Below are 20,991 nucleotides of genomic sequence, written 5' to 3'. Positions count from 1 at the left end.
TTCGCACACGCACATGCCCCCGCGTCTTTTCACCCTCTCACTGGTCCCACAACACACCTGGTTTCATTTAAACCAAACCCCCGCAAAATCCCCAAGCTCTCCCACCCATTCTTCCCTCCCTTTTCCCATTTACCCCCCATCTATCTATACTTACCTCCCCCATCTCTCACTCCCCTTTTTTCTTTTCCATAAAGCCACTAAAGCCCTCGCGCTCGTCCAATCTGACATGCAGGGATATTTATAGCCAGAGAGAGGGAAGTTAATGGAATGCGGACAAAAATTAGAGAGTGGAAGAGAGCGACAGTCTGTGTGTGTGTGTGTGTGTGTGTGTGTGTGTGTGTGTGTGTGTGTGTGCGTGTGTACGTGTTTGGAAAATTTTTATTTTACAGAATAAACCAGCAGTGCTTTCTGGGACAAAAGACAAAAAAAATAAAGAAGTATCATAAGTCTTGACCCACGCTCTTCTCGTTTGTGCGTGACTAATGCGTTACTGCGCTTGGAATCATTTCCAGCAGCATGTTGTCTTGCAAAATTTGTAGTCTGTCATGATGCAAACGGGTTAAGATGTTGCTTAACTCACATTAATCCTCATTAGTTTCCGTCTCATTCAACTCTAATGGGCACAAATTCAGACTATCCTCAAATTGGGATCAACTGCAGCGGCAGCGCTAGTCTTAATTTTCCTTACAAACATCTCATCACTTGCAAAATAGCTCCCTGCATTTTATTTTTAGATGGGAGGCGGTTTCTCCAGTTACCCTCCAGCGTTTGGTTTAAAAACCTTCACTCGGCCTCAGCTTATTTGTCTGCCTTTTGTTTTTGTCGGGTGGCAGAGATGGCAGCTGTCACTACAGGAGGTGTTGTTAAAAATCACAGTCCCGGCTGGACTAACTGTGCCCCAACCCCTCATCCAGTTGGTCCCTATTCCCATAACCACACACAGAGACACCCCACACACTGACTGGAGTCACAGCCTGTCGTGCATGTGATCCGCGGGTCCTCTTTAATAGAATTAGTGAATAAAACGCTAATTCAGTTGGAGTCAATATCAACTACAATATCAAATCCGCTGTTTTCACTTCTTAAGTATGGTTCACCCAACCCCCAACCCCCGGTGAAAGCTCCTGACTCGGGGGTTAATCCCAACATCTCTTCCTTCCAGAATAAACATGAAACATTACATAGGAAATAAAACAAAAGGGCATTTTTAATGTAAAATCTTAATTTTATTTACAAACCAAATTTACAGACAACGTTGGGGGACGCTAGGAACAAAGCAGGCAGACAAACATACAGCGATGACGGAAGAAGCAGAGAAAGCACATCCGAAGGAGCGAAGTAACGCCTTAGCAAACTGAAAGGAGACGTGAACCGCTAGGAGAACTCTTCAGTCGTGATACATTTTGAAGATGCAGCTTTTGACGACGCCCATGTATCTGTCCCACACGACTTGATGTCTGAGGGCAGAAAAGAGAAAGAAAACGAGAGCAAACGGTGAGTAAAAGGAGTGAAAAGAGGTGCTCCAAATTTCATGTCAGACTGTAATTGTGAAATCAGAGTGAAGAGAGTAAATGAGGCAATCTCTGTCCCCCCTGTGTATACGCGTGGGGGAGTGGGGGGTCTATGTTTCTTTTTATGAATATGTCTTTGTTAAGCTTGTAGTGGTTCAGGGCTGTGTAAACCCTTAACTACATTCCTGAGTGTTTGCACGAGAAACAAGGTAACTACAGTTTAAGAAGTCATGAGCAAGATAGGGAGACACCCACTGGCAGAACAAGGGCGTCAATTTTTGGGAGGGTTTTAACATACAGCTTCACGCTTCAGCAGCGTCTAACACCACCATGCATATCCTTATTCGGCTTTCCCCAAAAGCTCTCTATGAAAATCACAGCTCTGTTTTTAGCACAGGATACCCCGGGGGAATTGATAACCCTGGCAGGGTCGGTGCCAGGCTCTGACTGATAAGCTTTGGAGAATAAAAGCACATTAACTCACTTGAATGTGTCGAGTATGTGTGCAGAGTTGGTGTAATGAGTGAGGTAGAGTTTCATGTCCGCAGCTGACCACCGGTCTGAACGGCACGGCTCAATAAACTGTGGGATAAAAGGAGGTGAGAAGGTTACAGCATAAAGCCTCAAAGGCAGACTGATGCTAGGACAGATATTAAAGTATTCGGGCTGGGTGAGCCGTCTTTACTTATATATATATATATATATATATTTTAAGAAAATCTCACCTTCTCTACAAGATCAATAAAGAAATCTCTGACATCTTTTGTGTTGGTCAGCTTTGCAGCGATGTTGATGAGGCCTCTGGAAAGATTCTGCAAAAACAAAATTACATTCGAAACGGTTATTTCCTCTTCACAGTTATTCTCACGGAATATCATAAAGATACTTATCATCTCTCACCTTGAAACTACCCTCCATCTCAATGAAAACTTTCGTCTTTCCTCTAAGGGCTGTACAGACCAAACTGAGCAGAAATAAGAGAAGAAAGAAAAAGAAAACAGATAAAATGATTTTCAGAAGGTTTTTCAGGAGTCAGCAAAACATGGAAGTGTCTGGTAGTGTGTTCCTGTTACCTTTTGTGTTGATCGAGCAGATCTTTGTCAGTGATTAAAATCTTCAGCTCTTTCAGTTCTTGTAAAAACTCTTTGTCAAGATCGACGTCCATGTCTTCCACCATGTTGTCTACAGGAAAATTCAGACGCTGTCAAGTTAGTTTAATGGGAAATTTTTCTAGAAATTATATTTTAAATATTTGTGTTCTTAAAACTGCTTGGTTATTAAGTATAATGACTCAGATGCTACCTAATATTATTCCCCCTTTCACTCTCCTAATTGTTAACCTAGGAATTTAAAATTCATCCTCTTCCTGATGAAGTAAAGCCTGAAGGACCTCTGGTGGTCAGTAAACCTCACTGACAGAGCCACTGATCTAAACTTTATTTAGTAAACACAATCAACATATAGTTACCGGCTCTGCTAATAGCAGGTTTGACCATCTTTTTACCTTCAGAACTGCCTTAATTCTTCATAGGGTCAACAAAGTGCTAAAAACATCCCTCAGGTTTGACATGACAGCATCAAACAGTTGCTTTAGATTTGTTACTAGTGAGAAGATGGGTACAATATCTTCATAAAGGATGGACATGGTCAGCAATAGTACTCAGGAATGCTGTGGTATTTAAACGATGCTGAGCTGGCGCTAAGGGGCCCAAAAAGTACCAAGAAGATATTCCCACACCATCACACAACCACTACAAGCCAGAACCATTTATGCAAGGCAGGATGGATGGATCTATGCTGGCTTTACCTCAGAACATCACAACAGGAGTCGAGACTCATCACACCAGGCAACATTTTTCCAATATTCTATTGTTCAATTTTGTTGCGCCTGTGTGAATTGGAGCCTCAGTTTCTTATGTACATGATGTACCTCACCAAGTGACCTCCAATTACATATTTGCCTAACCAAGCAACCTGTGCCTACCAATGTGGCCTGGTGAGTGTAGACAGCATCCATTCTGTTCTCAAAAGTAAACGTCCTTTTAAGAACTTTTTCGTTTTTTGTTCACCACTAATGTTTTACCAATTTGTAAAAAACACAAAGACAAATTAAGACATTTCCATTTGATTAATAAACATTAAAAGAGGAAAATAGGGTACACATTCCCCCATATCTTATGTCAGCAAAATGGCCAAAGGAAACAAAACTAAGCACTCACCAACAGCCCCAACTGTCCAGTTGCTGATAAGCTGACCGGCACAGAAAGCAAAATCCTGGAAACTGAGGTATTGCAGCTTTCTTTTTCCCGTCTCAAATCGATTGTTGGCAAAGAAAACGATGGCCGCGTAATCCCTGTGATAAAGGCAATAAACACACGGCATTTAAAAAAACACAAAATAAAACCAAGCAATCAGAGCACCCAACCTTTTCCTGTGGTATTTCGTTAGAATTTGTTGCAAAATAACACATTAATTCATCACAACACTACAACATAACAGATTTTAAGTTATACAACTGCTGTAAAACATAAGCCTGAGGCAGAAGGCTTGTGCTCTGTGCCTGTCGCTGATTACCTTGCAAGTTTGTCAGACAGAAGAAAATGCTGACGTATGTTCTCCACCAGGGGTCCCTTCAGCTCTTCGACAACTTTGAAAACACGTTTGAAGTTGTCGAACTGAAATTACACACACGATGCAAGAGATTTACTAATACTGAAAGAATCTGCTCCACAATCAGAAATCCCACCACAACTAATAAAATGTACCCAGAGCTATAAAACCAAATTAATTGTTGAAACCGGCAGACAACAGGAACTCCGGCGTGGTTTGTTGTTTGTTTCAACGCTCAGCTGTATCCTACCATTCAATAACACACTGCCGGAGCTTTAAAATATCAATCTTTACAATGCACAGTGAAGACTTACCTGTCGTCTGCAGCTTTTTAGTGTCACACCTGTCTTGGCGCTGATGTCGTCCAAGTCTTTCTTTGTTCCCTTGGAGAGCTTCTTTCCCAGGACCTCACGAACAAATGTATCATCAAAGGCATAGTATCTAAACAAGGAAAGAGACATGAGGAATTGCCATGAGAGGAAATGCAGCATAAAGTAGGAGGTTTGACAAATAAATACAGGAATAAAGAGTTGTGACTCCTCTGAAATAAATGGGTTAATTTAATTATAGCATCATGGCCGCACCTCTCTATGAGCATGATTTGCCGATGAGGTGGAATCTGGAACAGCAGCTGGTTGGCTAGTTTGGCCGGACTGTGCAGCAGGCGCTCACACATCTGGAAAGTCCTGTACTGGTCCATGGTGTCACTCAGCAGGACATCTTTACTTGCCTCACACTCGTCCATCACTCCTCCCTCCATGCGTACCTTCACTGCATCGTTCACTGTTGGATAAATCACACAAGCGCAGTTCAAAGGGTTGATGAACCGATGATGCCTGAAGTTAAGTGTGAGAACACGAATGAACAATCACTGCTGTGCTGTGAATAATCAGCAGCCTGAAACAGCTGCTGCACCATATTTGGGCGTTAAACCCTGTATTTCCAATTTCTTTACCATATTTGATTCTTAAAGTTTACTTGTTCCTTAAATTAGTCTTATGATACTTAGAAGCCGACACGTGCGTGTGTTTAAACACTGCACCTGACCTGAAATCACCACACCTAACATGTGATCCTGCTAGGCGCACCCAGTAAACCCCGTTCCAAAGAGAGAACACCTACTGCTATGTTTAATACTGATGAGAATGGAAACAGTGGATGGATTCATGAGGAGGGTTTGGTGCATATTTTTATTTATAATGGGATGTCTACATGACTGTATGTCACATGTATTTTTTTAACACCTGTTCTCCACTTACTTGATTAAATTATTTAGAGATAACACACTTTTTCACCTTCACATGGGGTGGCAGTTACACCAAGAGAGAGTTATACATTGTGTTACTTATCCTAAATTAATTTAACCAGTAATTAGCTTTAGTAAATCCTGCCTGGCAGCTTCATCTTCATTAATCTTTGTTCAATATATCCACCATACCTCCTCTGCACATCTCCAGACCATCTCAGCCTCGCCTCTCTAACTTTGTCTTCAAGAATTTGAAGCAATCTAAACTTTTTTGTTCGTTTTCTTTACAGACAGAGCAGCGGTGTTTGTTTGCTTTGTTCAGATTCATTACTGCAATTACTCTGAAGTTGAACAATTAAGCCTTTAAGCATGATTTGTGCTTTCCGACTGGATCCCAATGAGGATATCAAGCCTCATCTCTGAATCTCCTAATTAACACACCCCACATTATGACTAAAAATTAATAACAAAACTAATAAAAAATTTTAACTGGAAGGAGTAAACACTCAACAGCACTGTCAGAAACAGTGAGCAGATCACAGCAGACAGAAAACGATCTGCCTGACTGAAGTATTTGTGTTCTCAGAGAATGATCGACCTCTGTATGCAGAGCTCTGCCTTCAAGCTCAAACTATGGATTAGGTGGAATCATTACAAATGCTCAATAGCTCCTATTGCAATCAAACTACTACAGTCTGATTATGTTTTTATGTTTGTTTTTTATTTATTATGTGTATTTGCTTTGCTGTAATGCTGCAGCCTAACTGCCAAGTCTGAGCTTAAATATTACACTAAATCGTCTTCACTGTAGTTTTTTTCTCAGATGCTTCATTTTAACATTTTTAGACGCCTAAGATGTGAAACCATTATGTATTTCACAAAAGTATCTTATTTTCTGTAAAAAAACAAGAACATTAATTAGTTTTAAATACTGAGGTCCTTCACTGATCCCCTCTCGACTGTTTGGTTTCAACACTTTAATTTATTTTATATAATTAAAGGAAACCAGTCACTCTGTAATTATACGTTTTCAACAGGCTGTGTAGCAAAATCATGGCCCAGTCATTTACAAATGTGTTAAGAGGTGTGATCAGTATTTCCTCCAGTTAAATGTGGCTCAGACCAAAGAACGCTTATTGATTTTTGGAGGAGGCCAAGTCCCCCTGTTCCTGCACCATTTCTCAATAAAGGTGACCCATTGGGAGAAGTGCAGCCATAAAAATACCCGGAAGAGAAATTAAATGCTGTTTCAAATACAGATGCATTGTTCAGAAAGGGCAATCATGGCTGTTTTTTAAAGTATCTTAGAAATGCTTTATTCTCTTTTTTACTGAGTCTGTGCTTTTATTTTCTGTGACTTGCTTATTTGGCAAAGCCTTAATCTTTAAAACCGGTGAAAAGTAGAGAAAACGGTTAAGTTGTCCTGTAAGATTACCGGCACCACCTTTAGTGAATTTCAGTATCTGTGTGAAATCAAGAGTCCTCTCAAAGGGACAGACTGTCGTTTTAGAATCTCAGCATCCTTTACATATTAACAACCACATGTTTCTATCAGAGAGAAGGTTAAGTCGCCCCAAAGTTAGCACTAATAGACTCAGGCAGTCATTTGTTCATTCTCCTGCTGTATGTTTTAAATAACTTTTAACTTTCAACCATTTCCCTCAGTTCACTGTAGGATTTTGCATTCTATGTCTGTACTGAGTTGGATCACTGTCTGCAAAACAAAGTGTCACATGGTGATGTTGAAGCTTTATTACATGTTATTACTATTTTTGGACTGCTTTATTATTCTGAACCACCCTTTAAAATATACTGTGATACTTGAGGTGGATGACCTTCAGGTACCTCTGCTTTGACTGTGTTAGCCGCCAACTCCAGGTAATCCCACACTCTTTATATAAAAACGCATCTATTAATAGGATCGTTGTGACCCAGACTCTCACATGTGTTTAGCGTTACCCCTACCTGTGTATCCGTCCAACCACAGCTGGTAAACCTCCTCATCCATGATGGTGGTGTTACCCACGAACACATCCAGCTCTACAGACATCTGCTTAAAACAAACAAGAAAAACATGTTTATTGTTTAGCTCAGGTATCACCGGCATATAGCTGATTAGCTCGGGTGATATTATACCTTGTTCTCAGTGTTCTCTCAGGTAGCTGGCGGCGATAAAATCGTGTCTGCAAAGTGAACTATTTAATTCTATTAGCTGGGCTTAAATTTGCTCTCCATGGCTTACTGATTAGCTAACTTCCTCCATAAAATGTTAGCCTCCGGAGCTAGCCGAGCTGCACAGTTATCGACGGCCAATAAACGGGCAGCACTGCGGCGAATTAAGACCACGTTAATGTGACGATATGACACGATTATAAAGGAGCTTTTGAATTTACAGCAACAACGTCTATGAAATATTACGGCCCGTGAGAGACACGAGTGCGTAATGTCAACAACAGCAGTCACGTAGCAGATACTTCCGGTTCTATGATGTCACAGGAAAAGCTCCCGAATTAAAAATATGTTTTTGTTTTTTGGTTAATTTAAGTTTATTTTAGTTTATTTTAATTTAATTGCAATTTTAATTTCTTTCCCATGTTTTTTTTCTATTAATCAGTATTTCGGTCGCATCTTTTTTTGTATCGTGTGAAATTCCTTTGATCGTTTATGTCCGCTATGTTCATTACCTTCGTTGCAATAAATCTATTGTTTTAGATACCTATTATGTCATCGTCTTATCACAAAACTCAGGCACTGAAAACATTCAATGTACACGTGACTGCTTTTTATATTAAATAAATAAATGTGTTTTTATAGTATATATATATATAGTAGGCTATATATATAGTATATATATATTCATATTAATACAGAAACATACTTCTTTGCAACTCATTCACACCTCTATCAACACACTCTAGGCAAATAACAATAATAATAATAATAATAATAATAATAATAATAATAATACCCCTGCTCCCCCGGAAGATCATACAGTGGCCACAAATGACTGAAAGAGAATAATTTTGCTGCACATATTATAGGATATCTCCTTTCTCAGGAGCCCGGCACACCTTTTTGTTTACAGCCTCTGTGTTGGTCTTCCAGTTCAGCCTGTTGTAGACGTGGACACCCACGTGGACACCCAGGTACTCCTCCACCACATAAACTCTCCGTCACAGGATAGAAACGGGTCGTATAATAGACGTCCTCTTCCTTGTGAAGTCCATCACCAACTCTCTGGATTATGGTGATTCTATTTTATTTATTTATTTATTTATTTTTGCAGAATTTTGCTATATCTACATTTGTTTTTTGTACTTATATACTGCCTGTAAATTGTGCTTTTATTCTAAACCACTCCAGTGGAGTCACCTCTTTACCACCATAGCACAGCCCTTCCCGTGTTTTTTTTCTTTTTCAATTATCTTTCATTGGCTTAAACATCAGTTATCTCGGTGTGTGTGTGTTGGGGGGGGGGGGTCGTGCTCTTTTTCCCATTAACAGTTACTGCAGACGTCTCACATGACTGTGGGCAGCATGTGACACAACTATGAGACGCCCCTGAGGATTACCAATATGAATAAAACACCATTCATCTGTAGTTTTTTAGGAGCTGATTATGTGCTTTTAAGGTGTGGCTCTGACAAGTGAATACGTAATAATAGGTAATGTTAGTGCAGACAAAACGGTAACTTCTGTGATATTAGAGTGCTTAGATACATAGAAAATCATTATCATTGAAAGCTTGACAAATGGCAGGATCAGCAGTTTTCTTTTATTTCTTCAATGTTGGGCCTCTCTTCTAAGCCAACGCCTACTTTGGTTGACCATCCAAGGGGTGGATTGGAGGTGAATTACCCTACAGTAACTCAACAGACAATATTCATATAAAGAAAGAAAGACTTCAGGGACCAGACAAGAAAATCCGAAAGATAATGAACGATTATGTGAAGACTCAAATTACAGCACTGCGCCTGGCAGCCACACAGTACCCTATTGTTGATCATTTGTTCCCTAAGTTATTATAAAATGTGTCAGATCACAGATAGGCTTCTTTGTGAGCACCGGGCCCCACAGTGCTGTGCGCTTTGCTTGCTGCCTGCGTTTACACAATCTGCTCTTTTCCTCTGACGATTAATCTAAATAAATCCTCGTAAATCCCTCTCCTCGCCCTCCCTTTCTGTGTTTCTGCATGTGTCCTTCAAAAAAGAAAAATCACAACACGGGAGGGTGAAAACGAATCAGCCAAACACGCCTTTTTTGTCGACTCTCCTGCTGCGCATCAACACTCTCATTTCTAACCTCACATGACACCCTGATTCCATCCCCAGATCCCCCTTGCGCGGTTAACACCCTACATTGTTGTGGCCTCAGTGAAACAATGGAGGTGGGACAGAGGGCGGAAGGATGTGGCTGAATGCCTCAGCATAAACCCATGGAAAAAAAAGGGTCTGCAGTCACACTTTCCGCCAATGTTCTTTGAAAAGTAACAAGTACAACCAGGAGTCACTCATGCACTCCACTGTCATAGACATGTATCTGGTTTTTGAGGATGAGATCATTCTAATGAACAGGAAAAACCGAAGGAAGTGGGTTTACACAGGCTTTTCCTATCAATTTCCTTCATACATTTACAACTTGTTTTGGTTTCATAGCATGAAAAGGATAAGAAAAAAGAAAAGAAAAATAAAATAAAATAAAGAAATAAAAAATGGGTTTGAATCCAAATGGGGGCGCACACGTTCCTCATTGAGGGAGCGCGTGGAGAGAGGATCTTCCATATCAAATTTCGTTTTTTATAATGTAGTTAGAGTGGAATTAGATGAACCACAGAGCTTTAGATTATTAAATGTTGCCATTTACGGCTACAAAACAGGCTCAAATAACGCAATATGGAATTGCCACACTGCGAACATCAGAGAAAACCACAAACAGTTCTGATTACTAGCTTATCTAAGGAAATTTGCCAAGTTACAAATCCTGATAAAGCAGTAAAGTTTCCTTTAAAACCTCTACAAAATAAAAGCATCTCCGCTAAGCATCGCGGCTTCACTAAAACGCGACGAAAACTAAAAGGCGTCACTCGTTACAAATATATAATCTAGTTCAGCGGTGCTCTCAAAGCAACATTTTTGACAGTTCTTTTCTTAAAAACAACAATCTGAAGCTTTTATTTTGAAGGCTGCTTGTACTGGTCTCCGTCAGAGCTCCAGCTTCACGCGCAGCTCGCTGCTTAGCGGAGTCACAGCCGTGAAAGTGGCGGAGGCGGACATTGTTGTGGTAACGGTCCATCTCCGGAGGATGAGCACAGATCATGATGTACATATTTTGAGCGGTGAGCTTTGTTTGTTATTTAAACAATGAATCTTTTTTAAAGAAAAAGGGGGGAAAGCTGCTGCGCCGTGCGGACTCCTGCAGCCACGGGAGTTCATTCAGCTGAGGCGAGACAAGCACAGCCCGATGAGACGATGCCAGCGGTGTAGAAATCACAACATCTGCAGGGTGTGCTTGGTCAAGCTCCGTGGACTCACCGGGCCTTTGTCCAGAAAAGCCCACGGAGCGGCTGTTGCCTTCAAAAAAAAACTGCGCGGGGAGGAGAAATAAGGGCTGCTGTGCTCCCGGAGGCCTTTGGAGAAAGCAGCCTGCTGCTGAGAGGATGACAGATTGACATTAATAGGGGCTTGCGGTGCGTTTTTCACACACGACCTCATTAAGGCGTTATCCACGGAGAACAGCACAAAAAAGGGACTGAAGTCACAGCCTTGGAGATAAAGACAATCTAAATAAAGACACCACATGTTTCTGCCTTGATTTTACCTCCGGTGATCAAATACATTACATCTGGATTACAGCGGATGCATGTGTTGAGCATTAAATATAGCCACATCTCAGCGCTTTTAATAGATTCTCAGGTACCCATAGGTGTCGTTTTTTTACTGAAAGAAGAAAAAATGGGTAGCGAAGGTGAGATAATAAACAGAGAACTGTCAAAGATGTCTGACGAGGACTTGCTGGCGTGCTCCAAAGAGGAGCTGGTGAGCCGGTTGCGTAAAGAGGAGTCAGAGAAAATAACGGCTCTGATCCAGCGCGGTCGGCTTATCAAAGAGGTAAATAAACAGCTGCAGGGACACCTCCTCGAAATCAGGGAACTGAAAGTCATCAATCAGCGCCTGCAGGAGGAGAACACGGAGCTGCGGGACCTGTGCTGCTTCCTAGACGACGACCGGCTCAAAGTGAAGAAGCTGGCCCGGGAATGGCAGCTGTTCGGGCATCACGCAGCCAAAGTGATGCGGGAGGACCTGGGCGGGTACTTGAAAAAGCTCGCTGACCTGGAGCGCATGCAGGACGGGCTGGTGAAGGAGAATCTGGACCTGAAGGAGCTGTGCCTGGTCCTGGAAGAGGAGTGTGTGAGCAGGAGTGACTCCAGTCCAGGAGGTTCCACCGAGCTGAATCTGCCCTGCATGGTGGCCCGGGACCTGGGAGATGGGAGCTCAAGCACAGGCAGCGTGGGAAGCCCAGACCAGCTTCACCTGGTGTGCTCACCTGATGACTGATGGCAGGTGTGTGTCAGCAGCTGAGGACTGGAGGGAGACAAAGGTGCTCTGTCAGATAGTACAAATTAATCTGGAGGATTAAAAAAAAAAAAAAAAAGCATTAGGGCTTTCTGAATGCTGCAAAGATTTGTGTGCCACTAGACTTGAGACTCTTTCCACATTTCAGGACTTTACAAAGACATTTATTAGATGTTTGCCAGATGATAACATGTCTAAATTTTACAGTGTTTTTTCTAAAGATTCTCCTGAAAATTCTCCTTTTTCAGTGGTCTGTTGTTGAGAAAAAAATGGGACCAAAAAAGTGGGTCACATATATAAATTTATCTCATGCACTGGATTAGCCTACACTGGTAGAAGCCTTTTTCTCAATTGCACTGGACAGCGTTATCTTGGATCTTGAAAACACAAATCTAAAGATTCATTTCAATCCAGTTTCGAGCCATATTTAGTCCTCTGAATTCCAATAGCACTGAAACAAAGGAAACTATTTGATAATTGCTTTTTTTGCTAATGATGTGTAATATTTTATGCACTCTCGCTTCCTCAGGACAGGATTGGAGTGCCATGTGTGCATGATGATTGTCACCATTTGTAACAAAGCCTGTGAAGCAGCCTGACGTGATGGCCCTTTAGGTTTCCTGAGGGGTGGGGCTGCTGAGAATAATGTAACACGTGCAGACCTACACACTCACTTTGGACCAGGCATGGTAGATGTTGTTGGACCTCACGCAGAGCTGAACTGAAAAATAAGTTCTGTCACTATTTTTAAAATTCAACTGGAAAACTCTTTGTATCAAACTGGAAGGTCTACAAGTTTTGGTTGATTTTTATTCTGTTTAAGCCGAGCTGTTTAAATTTCTTCTTTTCTTTGTTTTTTTTTTAAATGAAGTTGTTGCTGAATTATCATAAGATTTGTTAGCTTCTTCTTCTGTAACTCATGCTTTGTATTTAATCTGTAACATTAGGAGCAAACTTAACTTCAGCCCTTCTTTAATCTTGATTTGTCTGTATTAACTAGCTTTACTAACCAGTTTCAGTTTAAACCATAGCACCTGGATTACAAGAGGTTTATTTTGTTGTTAGCTGTTTATTGGTGGGCTATGCTCGTAGTGCACTGAAAAGCTTTAAATACAGTGGCTATGACACTCGGGGCTGTTCTGACCTTTCTTTGTGTATTTGCCTTGCAGAAAACATGCATTTAACATGACACACACGACAAATTGATTTCTGCATTTGTCCTGACCTTCGTGTCTGAACCAACTGCGCTTGATTGATGCTGCCTTCATGCCACACTGACTGACGTTATGGATATTCATCAGTTTTATTTTTGGAGCCCTATTTGCACAGTCTGGAGAGCTGATGGGGGCGGAGGGGGGGGTGATGCTTTTACCCACTTAGTGATGCACAGACGTCCTTTGACAGCAGCGTACATACAGATTTTTTCTCCCTCGTGCTCTCCAGCTCTCAATCTGACTCTTGTTCCATCTCCGCCTCTCTGCCTCGCTCATCCCATTTTAGCAATCCAATGCTCTCTGAGCCGTGTATGTATTAGCAAGAGATTCACTTCATTTTAGGGTAACAGAGGACACGGTGTTGAGAGTGGAGGGTCAGAGAGTGGCCAGCAGAGTTTGTCAGCGCATGGTGCAGTAATCAAACTCTCTTACTTGCTGCCACTAATGATTAATTCAGTATTTATTACTGTGTCAGGTATTTTCTCAATTAACCGATATGAAGTATGGCCTTAACACCCAGAGTCAAAGGGTAATGTCTTCAAAGTATTGGATTTTTTCTGATCAACAGTCTGAAGATGTTACGATCAAAGACCACAGAAACCTGGAGAAGCTGCAGTCCAGGGGCGGAGCCAGGCAGTGGTCTGGGGTGGCACTGCCCCCAGAACCAATAATGAAGCTTATTGGGGGGTTCTTCGCAAATAATCATAGGAGTTAAGAAGTAATCAGACACAGCTGGGTATAATTTTAACAATCAATTAATGTTTATCAACAGTTAAAAAATAATTAAATTAGCAACCGTTGTATATTTCTTTTAAAATGATTTAAAATGTGACTGTATACGAGTCTTCACAGTGTACATGTGTGAAAACCTATTTCTGCCACTTAAAAAATAATAAATAAATGAACAATTTTTTCATCTATAAGTAAAAATGCTGTGTTATTACCAAAAATTTTGAGTTGATATTTTGAGATAAAGCAAAATTTTGTCTTCGGATGGCAGAAAAATGTCGATGGTGGAAAGAAGCAACTCAAAAATTTTAGTTTTGACCTAAAGACAACTTTCCATCAGTTTCTGTTTCGTCCCACTCGAAGTAAAAAAAAATATGTATAAAAACTGTCTGATTCCATCACTGCTGCGCCTGGAGAATATTCAGCATTACTGCTCAATTAAAAAGAAATTACTAGAACATTAAACTTCAATCAGGCAACTGATCAATGAATCGAATCCTCGTTTCAGTCGCGTTGTCACGTCTCATTTACATTTCTGAATCTCTTTCACACATTTCGAATGATCCAGACAATCGACTCTGAGTAATCTGCTGTTTTTCAGATGATTTTCAGTCACAGTCTCTTGCTTATTTTGCCAATAACTGCACACCATTTCTCTTTGCACACACCTTTGTTCTTTATTATCTGTTTTTTTTTTTAAACAAAGACAAATTTAAGGCACTGCCCTCCAAACAGTTCATTTCAACAGAAAACATAAACAGTACCAAAAAATATATTATATTCTCCATAATAAATATGTGATTATATAATTTATAATAACTCCTATGGCCCAGCCTTAGTGGTCAGTAATTTGTATAAAGATAATATTAGGGTTCTGAAAGGGTCCACGCTTAAATATGGACCTGTTAGTTTAAGCACTCTGTTTCCCTTTTTGAGGACTTTCACAACACACTGTAACAATGTAGTAACTTATCAAAGGGAACATTATAATGTATTATATCTAATAATATATGATTAAATGGAGTTATCACAGTTATGTGTACAACGTTTGTATAATTAGAGAATATAGTCTGCATGCAGTGCTTTCGCAATAAACCTCAAACACACTCATTCTTATTTTATAATTCTGAAAATTAGAAATATAAAGACTTTATATTCATATAAAAACTAAAAAAAGTGTAACATTCGTCTTCTAATAATGCCACAGATTTGCATATTATCTAAGAAAAGCATCAACTGTCTAAAGAAATCGAGCAGCTGCACGTAGCTCGTTTTGAAATGATAAGAGCCGTCGTTTTCACTTCCATCACATTTCCTTGACATCCTTTGTCGCGTGCACTGTGACTGCGCTGAAATCAAACTTAGTGTATTGCCAGGAAGGCAGGGCCGTCGATTACAGTGAGAGGATGGTTGGTGAGTGCAGGGAGTGATCCGACTGGTCACCGCTGCTGCTGCTGCGGCGATGAGCTATCCCACAGGGCTGTGGGGCCTGAGACTGCTGGACACTTCCCTGGTGTGATGTAACGTGGGATGTGCTGGAGGCACTGGTGTCTAAAGAGGCAGAGGGGTAGGTGAAAACTGTGCCAGCTGTGAAGGACATGATAGAGGGCGTGGAGAGAACTGGGGTGTGGAGTGACTCTGATTCAGTAGCAACAGCAGAGGCGGTTGATGTTACAGGCTTTGTGGGGATAGTTATCCTTGGTCTGGGTTTCTCCAGCTTTATGGGTGGTTTGATTGAGGGTCCAGGACTGCAGGAGTCCGCTGGCTCTAGTTTAATGGCTGCCAAAGAGGAAATGGATGGACCTGAGTCAGAATCCGAATCAGAGTCCTCTATTTTGCAAATGGGTCGGTGAGCTTCCAAGACCAGTTCAAGCTTCTCTTTCTCCTTTTGTAGTTCAGCTATTTCCTTCTGCAAGCGGGACTTTTCATCCTCCAGCATGTCTGTCTCCTACAGCAGGAGAAAGACAGAGTTTGATTCATTCATGTCTGACTGAGACCAGCACCTTACACTTGGAGTAATATTATATTAAAGATCACTCACAGTTTGCAGGGAATCTGTCAGCTCCCGTCTCCGATTGCGACACTTTGCTGCTGCCAGTTTATTCCTCTCCCTTCTTACTCTGCGCCTTTCGACTTCTTCCTGAGATAACTGAAGAGGAGAAGAAAAATTACTACAAAACATGAAGGCGGCCTAAACTCCTGAACTGGATTAATCCGGCTTGTTTTAGGCAAACAGCTAATTTCAAAACATCACATGCACAGTGAAATTCCACCACAGGCAGCATGACACAGGTGAAATACTCCCACCATGTGTGCACACTGAGTCATCACAGCCATGGCAGCTGCAGGATTGAAAAGCGTCTGGGCTTTTGTACCCGAATTCTGACTTCATCCAACATTCTACTGAATAATTGCAGTTAATCCAACATTTCCCGCCCTTTCGGGGTGATGAGTCACGCTCAGACCTCTAAAGTGACTCAGGTGTGAGTCACAGAACATGACTTGCTCCTATGAGTCACATGACAGTCCACTTCCTGTTCAATGAAATTACAACTTTATGACGAGGATGTGTGCCAACGCGTGCCTGCGGAAACGTACAGAATTACACTGTGTGTTGGAAGTCAAATGTAAAGTTACTTTGAATGGAGTAATGTTTCTATAGTAAGAAAAAGCTGATAATCACCTGTTAATTTTACTGTCAACAAAAACTCAGTAAAAAAAAAAGGAGAGTACGAGAGTGTGTGTTTAACTCCAGAGCTGAGAAAAAGATTTAAAAAACATATCTTTATATTTTCTTCCTATTTCTCCATACATCTAGAGGAAGTGGCACTATTGTGTCACAGAGAGTTACAGGACATTACGCACTGATTACACAAAAGTGATTGAGCCACACTCCACACCTCAGCATCCACACCACATTCCCTCGAGGGAGAAAACCCACAATCATTTGTGAGCTATGTGCTTACATGTTCATCATTCCTGCGCCTTGTTGAAGATGGGCTGCTTGCAGAAGTTCTTATGACCCCTGTCCTTAGAAGGTGAGACTGGGAAGGTGGTGGAACCAGTGGCCTCGCCCCTGGGTGGACTGGGTAAGGAGGTACTGGTGATCGCGAAGGGCCTGGTGCATGCATGAGTGAGGGCTGGACCAGCCACTGGAGGTCCTGGTTGCTTGTGATGGCATTGAGGCTGGGGATAAACTGACTGGCCCCTGCCATTGTAAACTTCTAGGGAAAAAAGAAAAATAAACAGTTTGAAAGAAGAAGATTTTATATAATGAAATATTCACGATAAGTAACAAGTGCAGGATTAAAAGTGTAAACTAATATTATTGTGTAACTATTATATAACCATTATTATTAAATATTATTATTTTTTTATCTATTACTTGTACAACTAAACTAAATTACAATGTGATGATTTAACAGCTTTAAATTTGTACTCCTTAATGTTAGCTAGAACATTTTTAGTTATTTCTCAAAACTTTAACCGTATTGTTCTTATTTGACCCCTAACCTTTTGCCCAGCTCAGTCAGTGACAGCACACCTACCTGCTCCTGTTGTGTGGCTGAAGTGCTGGTATTTCCAAGGGAAGCAGGGGTTGTCCCAGAGGTGCCTGTGTAAGGTGGGTTGCCTCTTTCTTGACTCCCAAAGTTTCGATACATCCTCTCTTTCTCAGTGAAAAGAAAACTGAATCCAGCTGTGGCTATATAGTCTTCAGTTCTCACGAAAGTAAGTGGTTGAGTCTTGTGTTTTAATTCAAATAGGGGGCAAGCCCACCGACTTGCGTATTCGGTAGAGTCCAAAGAAGTCTTCAAGGGGGAGCGAGGAAAGAAATATCTCCTTGTTTTTTCCTCAGTCGTCCAAAAACCTTCGAAAACAACTTTCAGTGCTCGCGGTAGTCCTCAGTCGTACATCCAGGATCGGAAGTCTGGGAATGATCGTGAGGTTGTAAACTCTTTAAGCAGCAGTATATGCGCGCCACGCCCCTCTGTACTTACGGGAAATAGTGTTGTCTGGAACCTCTCACGAAACTCTCCACGTGTCGTGACGTCATTTACCATATTTGGTGAGAGTTTCCTCCAGAGACTAGTACAGGGATTCCTCTCAAAGACAGCCCACACCTCGTGCTCTGAAACTGGCGCTGTAGTGATTTCTCTTATCTGGAGGAGGCTTAAAGCACTGGGTACACTTTATAACTGAAAGCCAAAGCACGGAGACTCTTTGTTTATACTGCAGTGAAATTTGTACATGTTATCAGTACAAGGGTAACCAGTTAAGATAAGGGTTGGAGTTTGCAAAAAAAAAAACCACACACACACATAAAACAGATTGCTCAGTGAGAAACCCTGAGCAATCTGTTTTTTCACACTTAAAAAAAACACTGATCTATTTTTATTGATGTGCACCTCTATTTCCAGGGATTATGGAAAGTTTAAGACATTTCTGTTTAGAAACAAACATGAAACAGTGACTAAAAGTATCAGTGTGACATAACTCCCCGCCTTATCTCCATTAGAGATAGGCTAAGGAGCAGGTGGTTCTTGTATACCTCTTGGTAATTTTCTTGGGCTGGGAAATTATGTCTTGTTCCTTGTTCCCATGGGCTTGGGAACACCTCACTGTTCCCCCAGAAGAGCTAGAGGTGGCTGTGGAGAGGTCTAGGCATCTCTGCTTAGACTGCTGACCCAGTGACATGGACAACCAGGAGAACACTAATGGAAAGGTGGATTAAATCAGTTCAGCCTGCTGCTACTGATAGCAGTGTAATGATGTGGGTGATATTTCCTAACTGAACATCATATAAACACCACAGTATAGTAGTGAGTGTTGTTGCTGACCAAGTCCATCCCATCCCTGACCAGCGTACTCATCTTCTGATGGCTTCTTCAAGCAGAATAATGCACCTCGTCACAAAGCTCAAATCACCACAAACTATTCTTCTGAACATGAGTTCACTGTATTCAAATGGTTTCCCCAGTCAGCAGATCTGAATCCAATAGAGCACCTAAATGGTAAATGGACTGGTTCTTATATAGCGCTTTTCTACTCATCTGAGCACTCAAAGCGCTTTACACAACTTGTGCATTCACCCATTCAGACCCATTCGCACAAGCACATCTTTCTAAGTGCTTTATAGCTAACATTCACACACATTCATACTCCGATGGATGCATCAGAGAGCAATTTGGGGTTAGTATCTTGCCCAAGGATATTTGGCATGCAGACTAGGGGAAGCCAGGAATCAAACCACCAACCTTCCAATCAGTAGATGACCTGCTCTACCACCTGAGCTACAGCCACCCCTTTGGGATGTGGTGGAACAGGAGATTAATAAAACTGTTTTATCATTAAACTCAATGTAAATTTATACTTGCACTTTATTTTTTTCTGTAATGATCTCTCAGATTCCTTTTGTTTAAGACAATTTAACTTGATTTTACACTTTTTTGGTTGATGTTTTTTTGTTTTTATATGTTATGTACTACTCTATTTCCACTTGTATAAACTGAGTTCTTACACGTCATGGGGATTCAAACAGCACACCTTTCAACTGAAATTATCCTTGAAGATAGATTAGACAAGTTTCTAGAAGTTATTTGAACATAATTTAAGCATATTCAGTAACAGTTTAAGTATACTACCTAAAAAATAACCCTAACAACAACAGGAAAAAATCACTACGACAGAAACCTTTACACAACAGGGGTAAACCCTACTGCTGTCATCTTAATAACACACAACTGTAAGCTATAAATTTTCTGATAAGTCAAACACATTTTTATATCTTATATATAAATATATTTGAAATGTGTCATGTATCCCATGGGGTTAGTTGGCGGCACTTTTTTGGCTGCCGCTCTCACTTTTCTAACCACATCAGTGTGCATGCATGCTTGTGGATATGAGTCAGTCAAACGGCAAAAAGCTGCTTGCTTACTTACTTCACCACACATTTGAACTTCTGTTTTTTACTTAAAAGGATAATATAGAAGGAAACAACTTAACAGACTGGTAAAGAGGGCCTGGATGGTCTCCTACATGCCTTAGAGGAGGTGGTTAAGGGGAGGACGTTAGCCAAGCTACCCTCCCCCTGCATTGCATGGCACTGTGGATGCCCTGAGCAGCTCCTTTAGCAGCAGACTGTTACAGCCCCCACTTTATGCACAAATAACTCTGGATTATTTTACTTTATATAGCAACTATCTGTCCATAGTATTGTATTTTATAACACTATTTTCTTTTCTATTTTTATTTTCTAATCTATCTTTAATTCACTTTTTCTTCCTGGCCCTTGTACTGCTGTCACAAATGAACTTCTCCAGTGTGCGATCAAATAAAGTCTATGTCTATCTCTAGCTAGTAAAGATTTAAAAAAAAAAATACATGGTGTAGAGCTGGTAAACGTAGCATGTCCCAGCAGCTGCTGACCTTGCAGTCCCTGGGGACAGAGTTCCCGGCTGCTGACTGTTGCATCAGTTTCTCATATTACAGTGCTTGCTCCCGGATCAGTATTTTTCGAGGTTAATTACAAAGACAGATAGCTGTCTACTTGAAAAGGTGCGTTTTGGGGAGAAAAAAGAAAAAGTATGCGTGTGTTTCTGTGGCCAAGAGAAAAGAGTGAGAGAAAGACACTGAACATTGAAGTTTGGATTCAAATTTCATTTCACCAACAGTCTGTGAACAAAAGCTGAAACAGCCCCGGGGCAAGACATTTTACAGATTCAATACCTGTTGCTCAATGACACATTTCAATGAGCGTAATGTTTCAGATTTTTGAAACTACACCCTGTAATAATAAAGACCGAAATCACTGTTTATGATGTCATATGGGACAGTAGGATAAAGTTGAGCGTCACATGACTAAAGCTTCAGGAATGCAGTGATGACACACCTGCAGTAACTCTGTTGGGACATGCCACAACTTGTCTGAACTTACACCTTCATTCATCAGCTGGAAGTTGTTTGTTTTGTTTGTTTGTTATTTGATCAAGACAAGTCTGGTTTATTTATGAAATAGATAAACATCAGTGTAAAGAATGGAAGTAGTGCTTTAATGTAACATTTTTTATTCTTAGTGTGAGTGAAACCTGTTGGCTTCAGTTTTACTC

The 20,991-nt window shown here is 40.9% G+C and overlaps 3 protein-coding genes across 4 annotated transcripts; 1 reads left to right on the top strand and 2 right to left on the bottom strand.

Annotated features, from left to right (window-relative positions):
• Positions 1-1,252: 1,252 nt before the first annotated feature.
• Positions 1,253-7,835, bottom strand: fibpa (fibroblast growth factor (acidic) intracellular binding protein a). Of its 2 annotated transcripts, none has more exons than XM_087850920.1 (11): positions 7,504-7,835; positions 7,333-7,420; positions 4,706-4,904; positions 4,436-4,562; positions 4,086-4,186; positions 3,731-3,864; positions 2,585-2,693; positions 2,412-2,475; positions 2,237-2,323; positions 1,996-2,093; positions 1,253-1,457 (listed from the first exon to the last, which is right to left on the bottom strand). In XM_087850920.1, exons 2-11 carry the CDS (start codon positions 7,415-7,417, stop codon positions 1,388-1,390), a joined length of 1,074 nt encoding a protein of 357 aa, XP_087707046.1. In that variant the 5' UTR covers positions 7,418-7,420; positions 7,504-7,835; the 3' UTR covers positions 1,253-1,387. The 2 variants fall into 2 exon arrangements, with proteins under 2 accessions (XP_087707046.1, XP_087707042.1); XM_087850916.1 differs by having other exon boundaries at positions 7,333-7,417.
• A 2,756-nt stretch (positions 7,836-10,591) lies between these two features.
• Positions 10,592-14,069, top strand: ccdc85b (coiled-coil domain containing 85B). The gene has a single exon (XM_006781269.2). The coding sequence runs from the start codon at positions 11,223-11,225 to the stop codon at positions 11,919-11,921; it is 699 nt and encodes a 232-aa protein (XP_006781332.2). The 5' UTR covers positions 10,592-11,222; the 3' UTR covers positions 11,922-14,069.
• A 472-nt stretch (positions 14,070-14,541) lies between these two features.
• fosl1a (FOS like 1, AP-1 transcription factor subunit a) lies at positions 14,542-17,840 on the bottom strand. Its single transcript, XM_006781270.3, has 4 exons — positions 17,431-17,840; positions 16,849-17,106; positions 15,924-16,031; positions 14,542-15,830 (listed from the first exon to the last, which is right to left on the bottom strand). The coding sequence occupies exons 1-4, from the start codon at positions 17,542-17,544 to the stop codon at positions 15,276-15,278; spliced, it is 1,035 nt and encodes a 344-aa protein (XP_006781333.1). The 5' UTR covers positions 17,545-17,840; the 3' UTR covers positions 14,542-15,275.
• Between the last annotated feature and the right edge of the window lie 3,151 nt (positions 17,841-20,991).

Source organism: Neolamprologus brichardi, chromosome 2 (assembly GCF_056152115.1).
Source record: "Neolamprologus brichardi isolate AB-2024 chromosome 2, ASM5615211v1, whole genome shotgun sequence".
In the NCBI taxonomy this organism is placed as follows: Eukaryota; Metazoa; Chordata; class Actinopteri; order Cichliformes; family Cichlidae; genus Neolamprologus; species Neolamprologus brichardi.
The sequence above is the reverse complement of the archived record's forward strand: the minus strand, read 5'-3'. Positions and strand labels throughout refer to the sequence as shown.

What these genes read in the sequence shown, in the direction of transcription:
- ccdc85b (XM_006781269.2), top strand. Translation starts at nt 11,223, where the DNA reads ATGCATGTGTTGAGCATTAAATATAGCCACATCTCAGCGCTTTTAATA.
- fosl1a (XM_006781270.3), bottom strand. Translation starts at nt 17,544, where the DNA reads ATGTATCGAAACTTTGGGAGTCAAGAAAGAGGCAACCCACCTTACACA. An exon ending in CAGCCACACAACAGGAGCAG is followed by an intron (nt 17,107 to 17,430) that starts GTAGGTGTGCTG and finishes TTTTTTCCCTAG; the next exon opens with AAGTTTACAATGGCAGGGGC. An exon ending in GGCGCAGGAATGATGAACAT is followed by an intron (nt 16,032 to 16,848) that starts GTAAGCACATAG and finishes TCTCCTCTTCAG; the next exon opens with TTATCTCAGGAAGAAGTCGA.
- fibpa (XM_087850920.1), bottom strand. Translation starts at nt 7,417, where the DNA reads ATGTCTGTAGAGCTGGATGTGTTCGTGGGTAACACCACCATCATGGAT. An exon ending in CTGTCTGACAAACTTGCAAG is followed by an intron (nt 3,865 to 4,085) that starts GTAATCAGCGAC and finishes CCTTTATCACAG; the next exon opens with GGATTACGCGGCCATCGTTT. An exon ending in TTATTGATCTTGTAGAGAAG is followed by an intron (nt 2,094 to 2,236) that starts GTGAGATTTTCT and finishes TTTATCCCACAG; the next exon opens with TTTATTGAGCCGTGCCGTTC.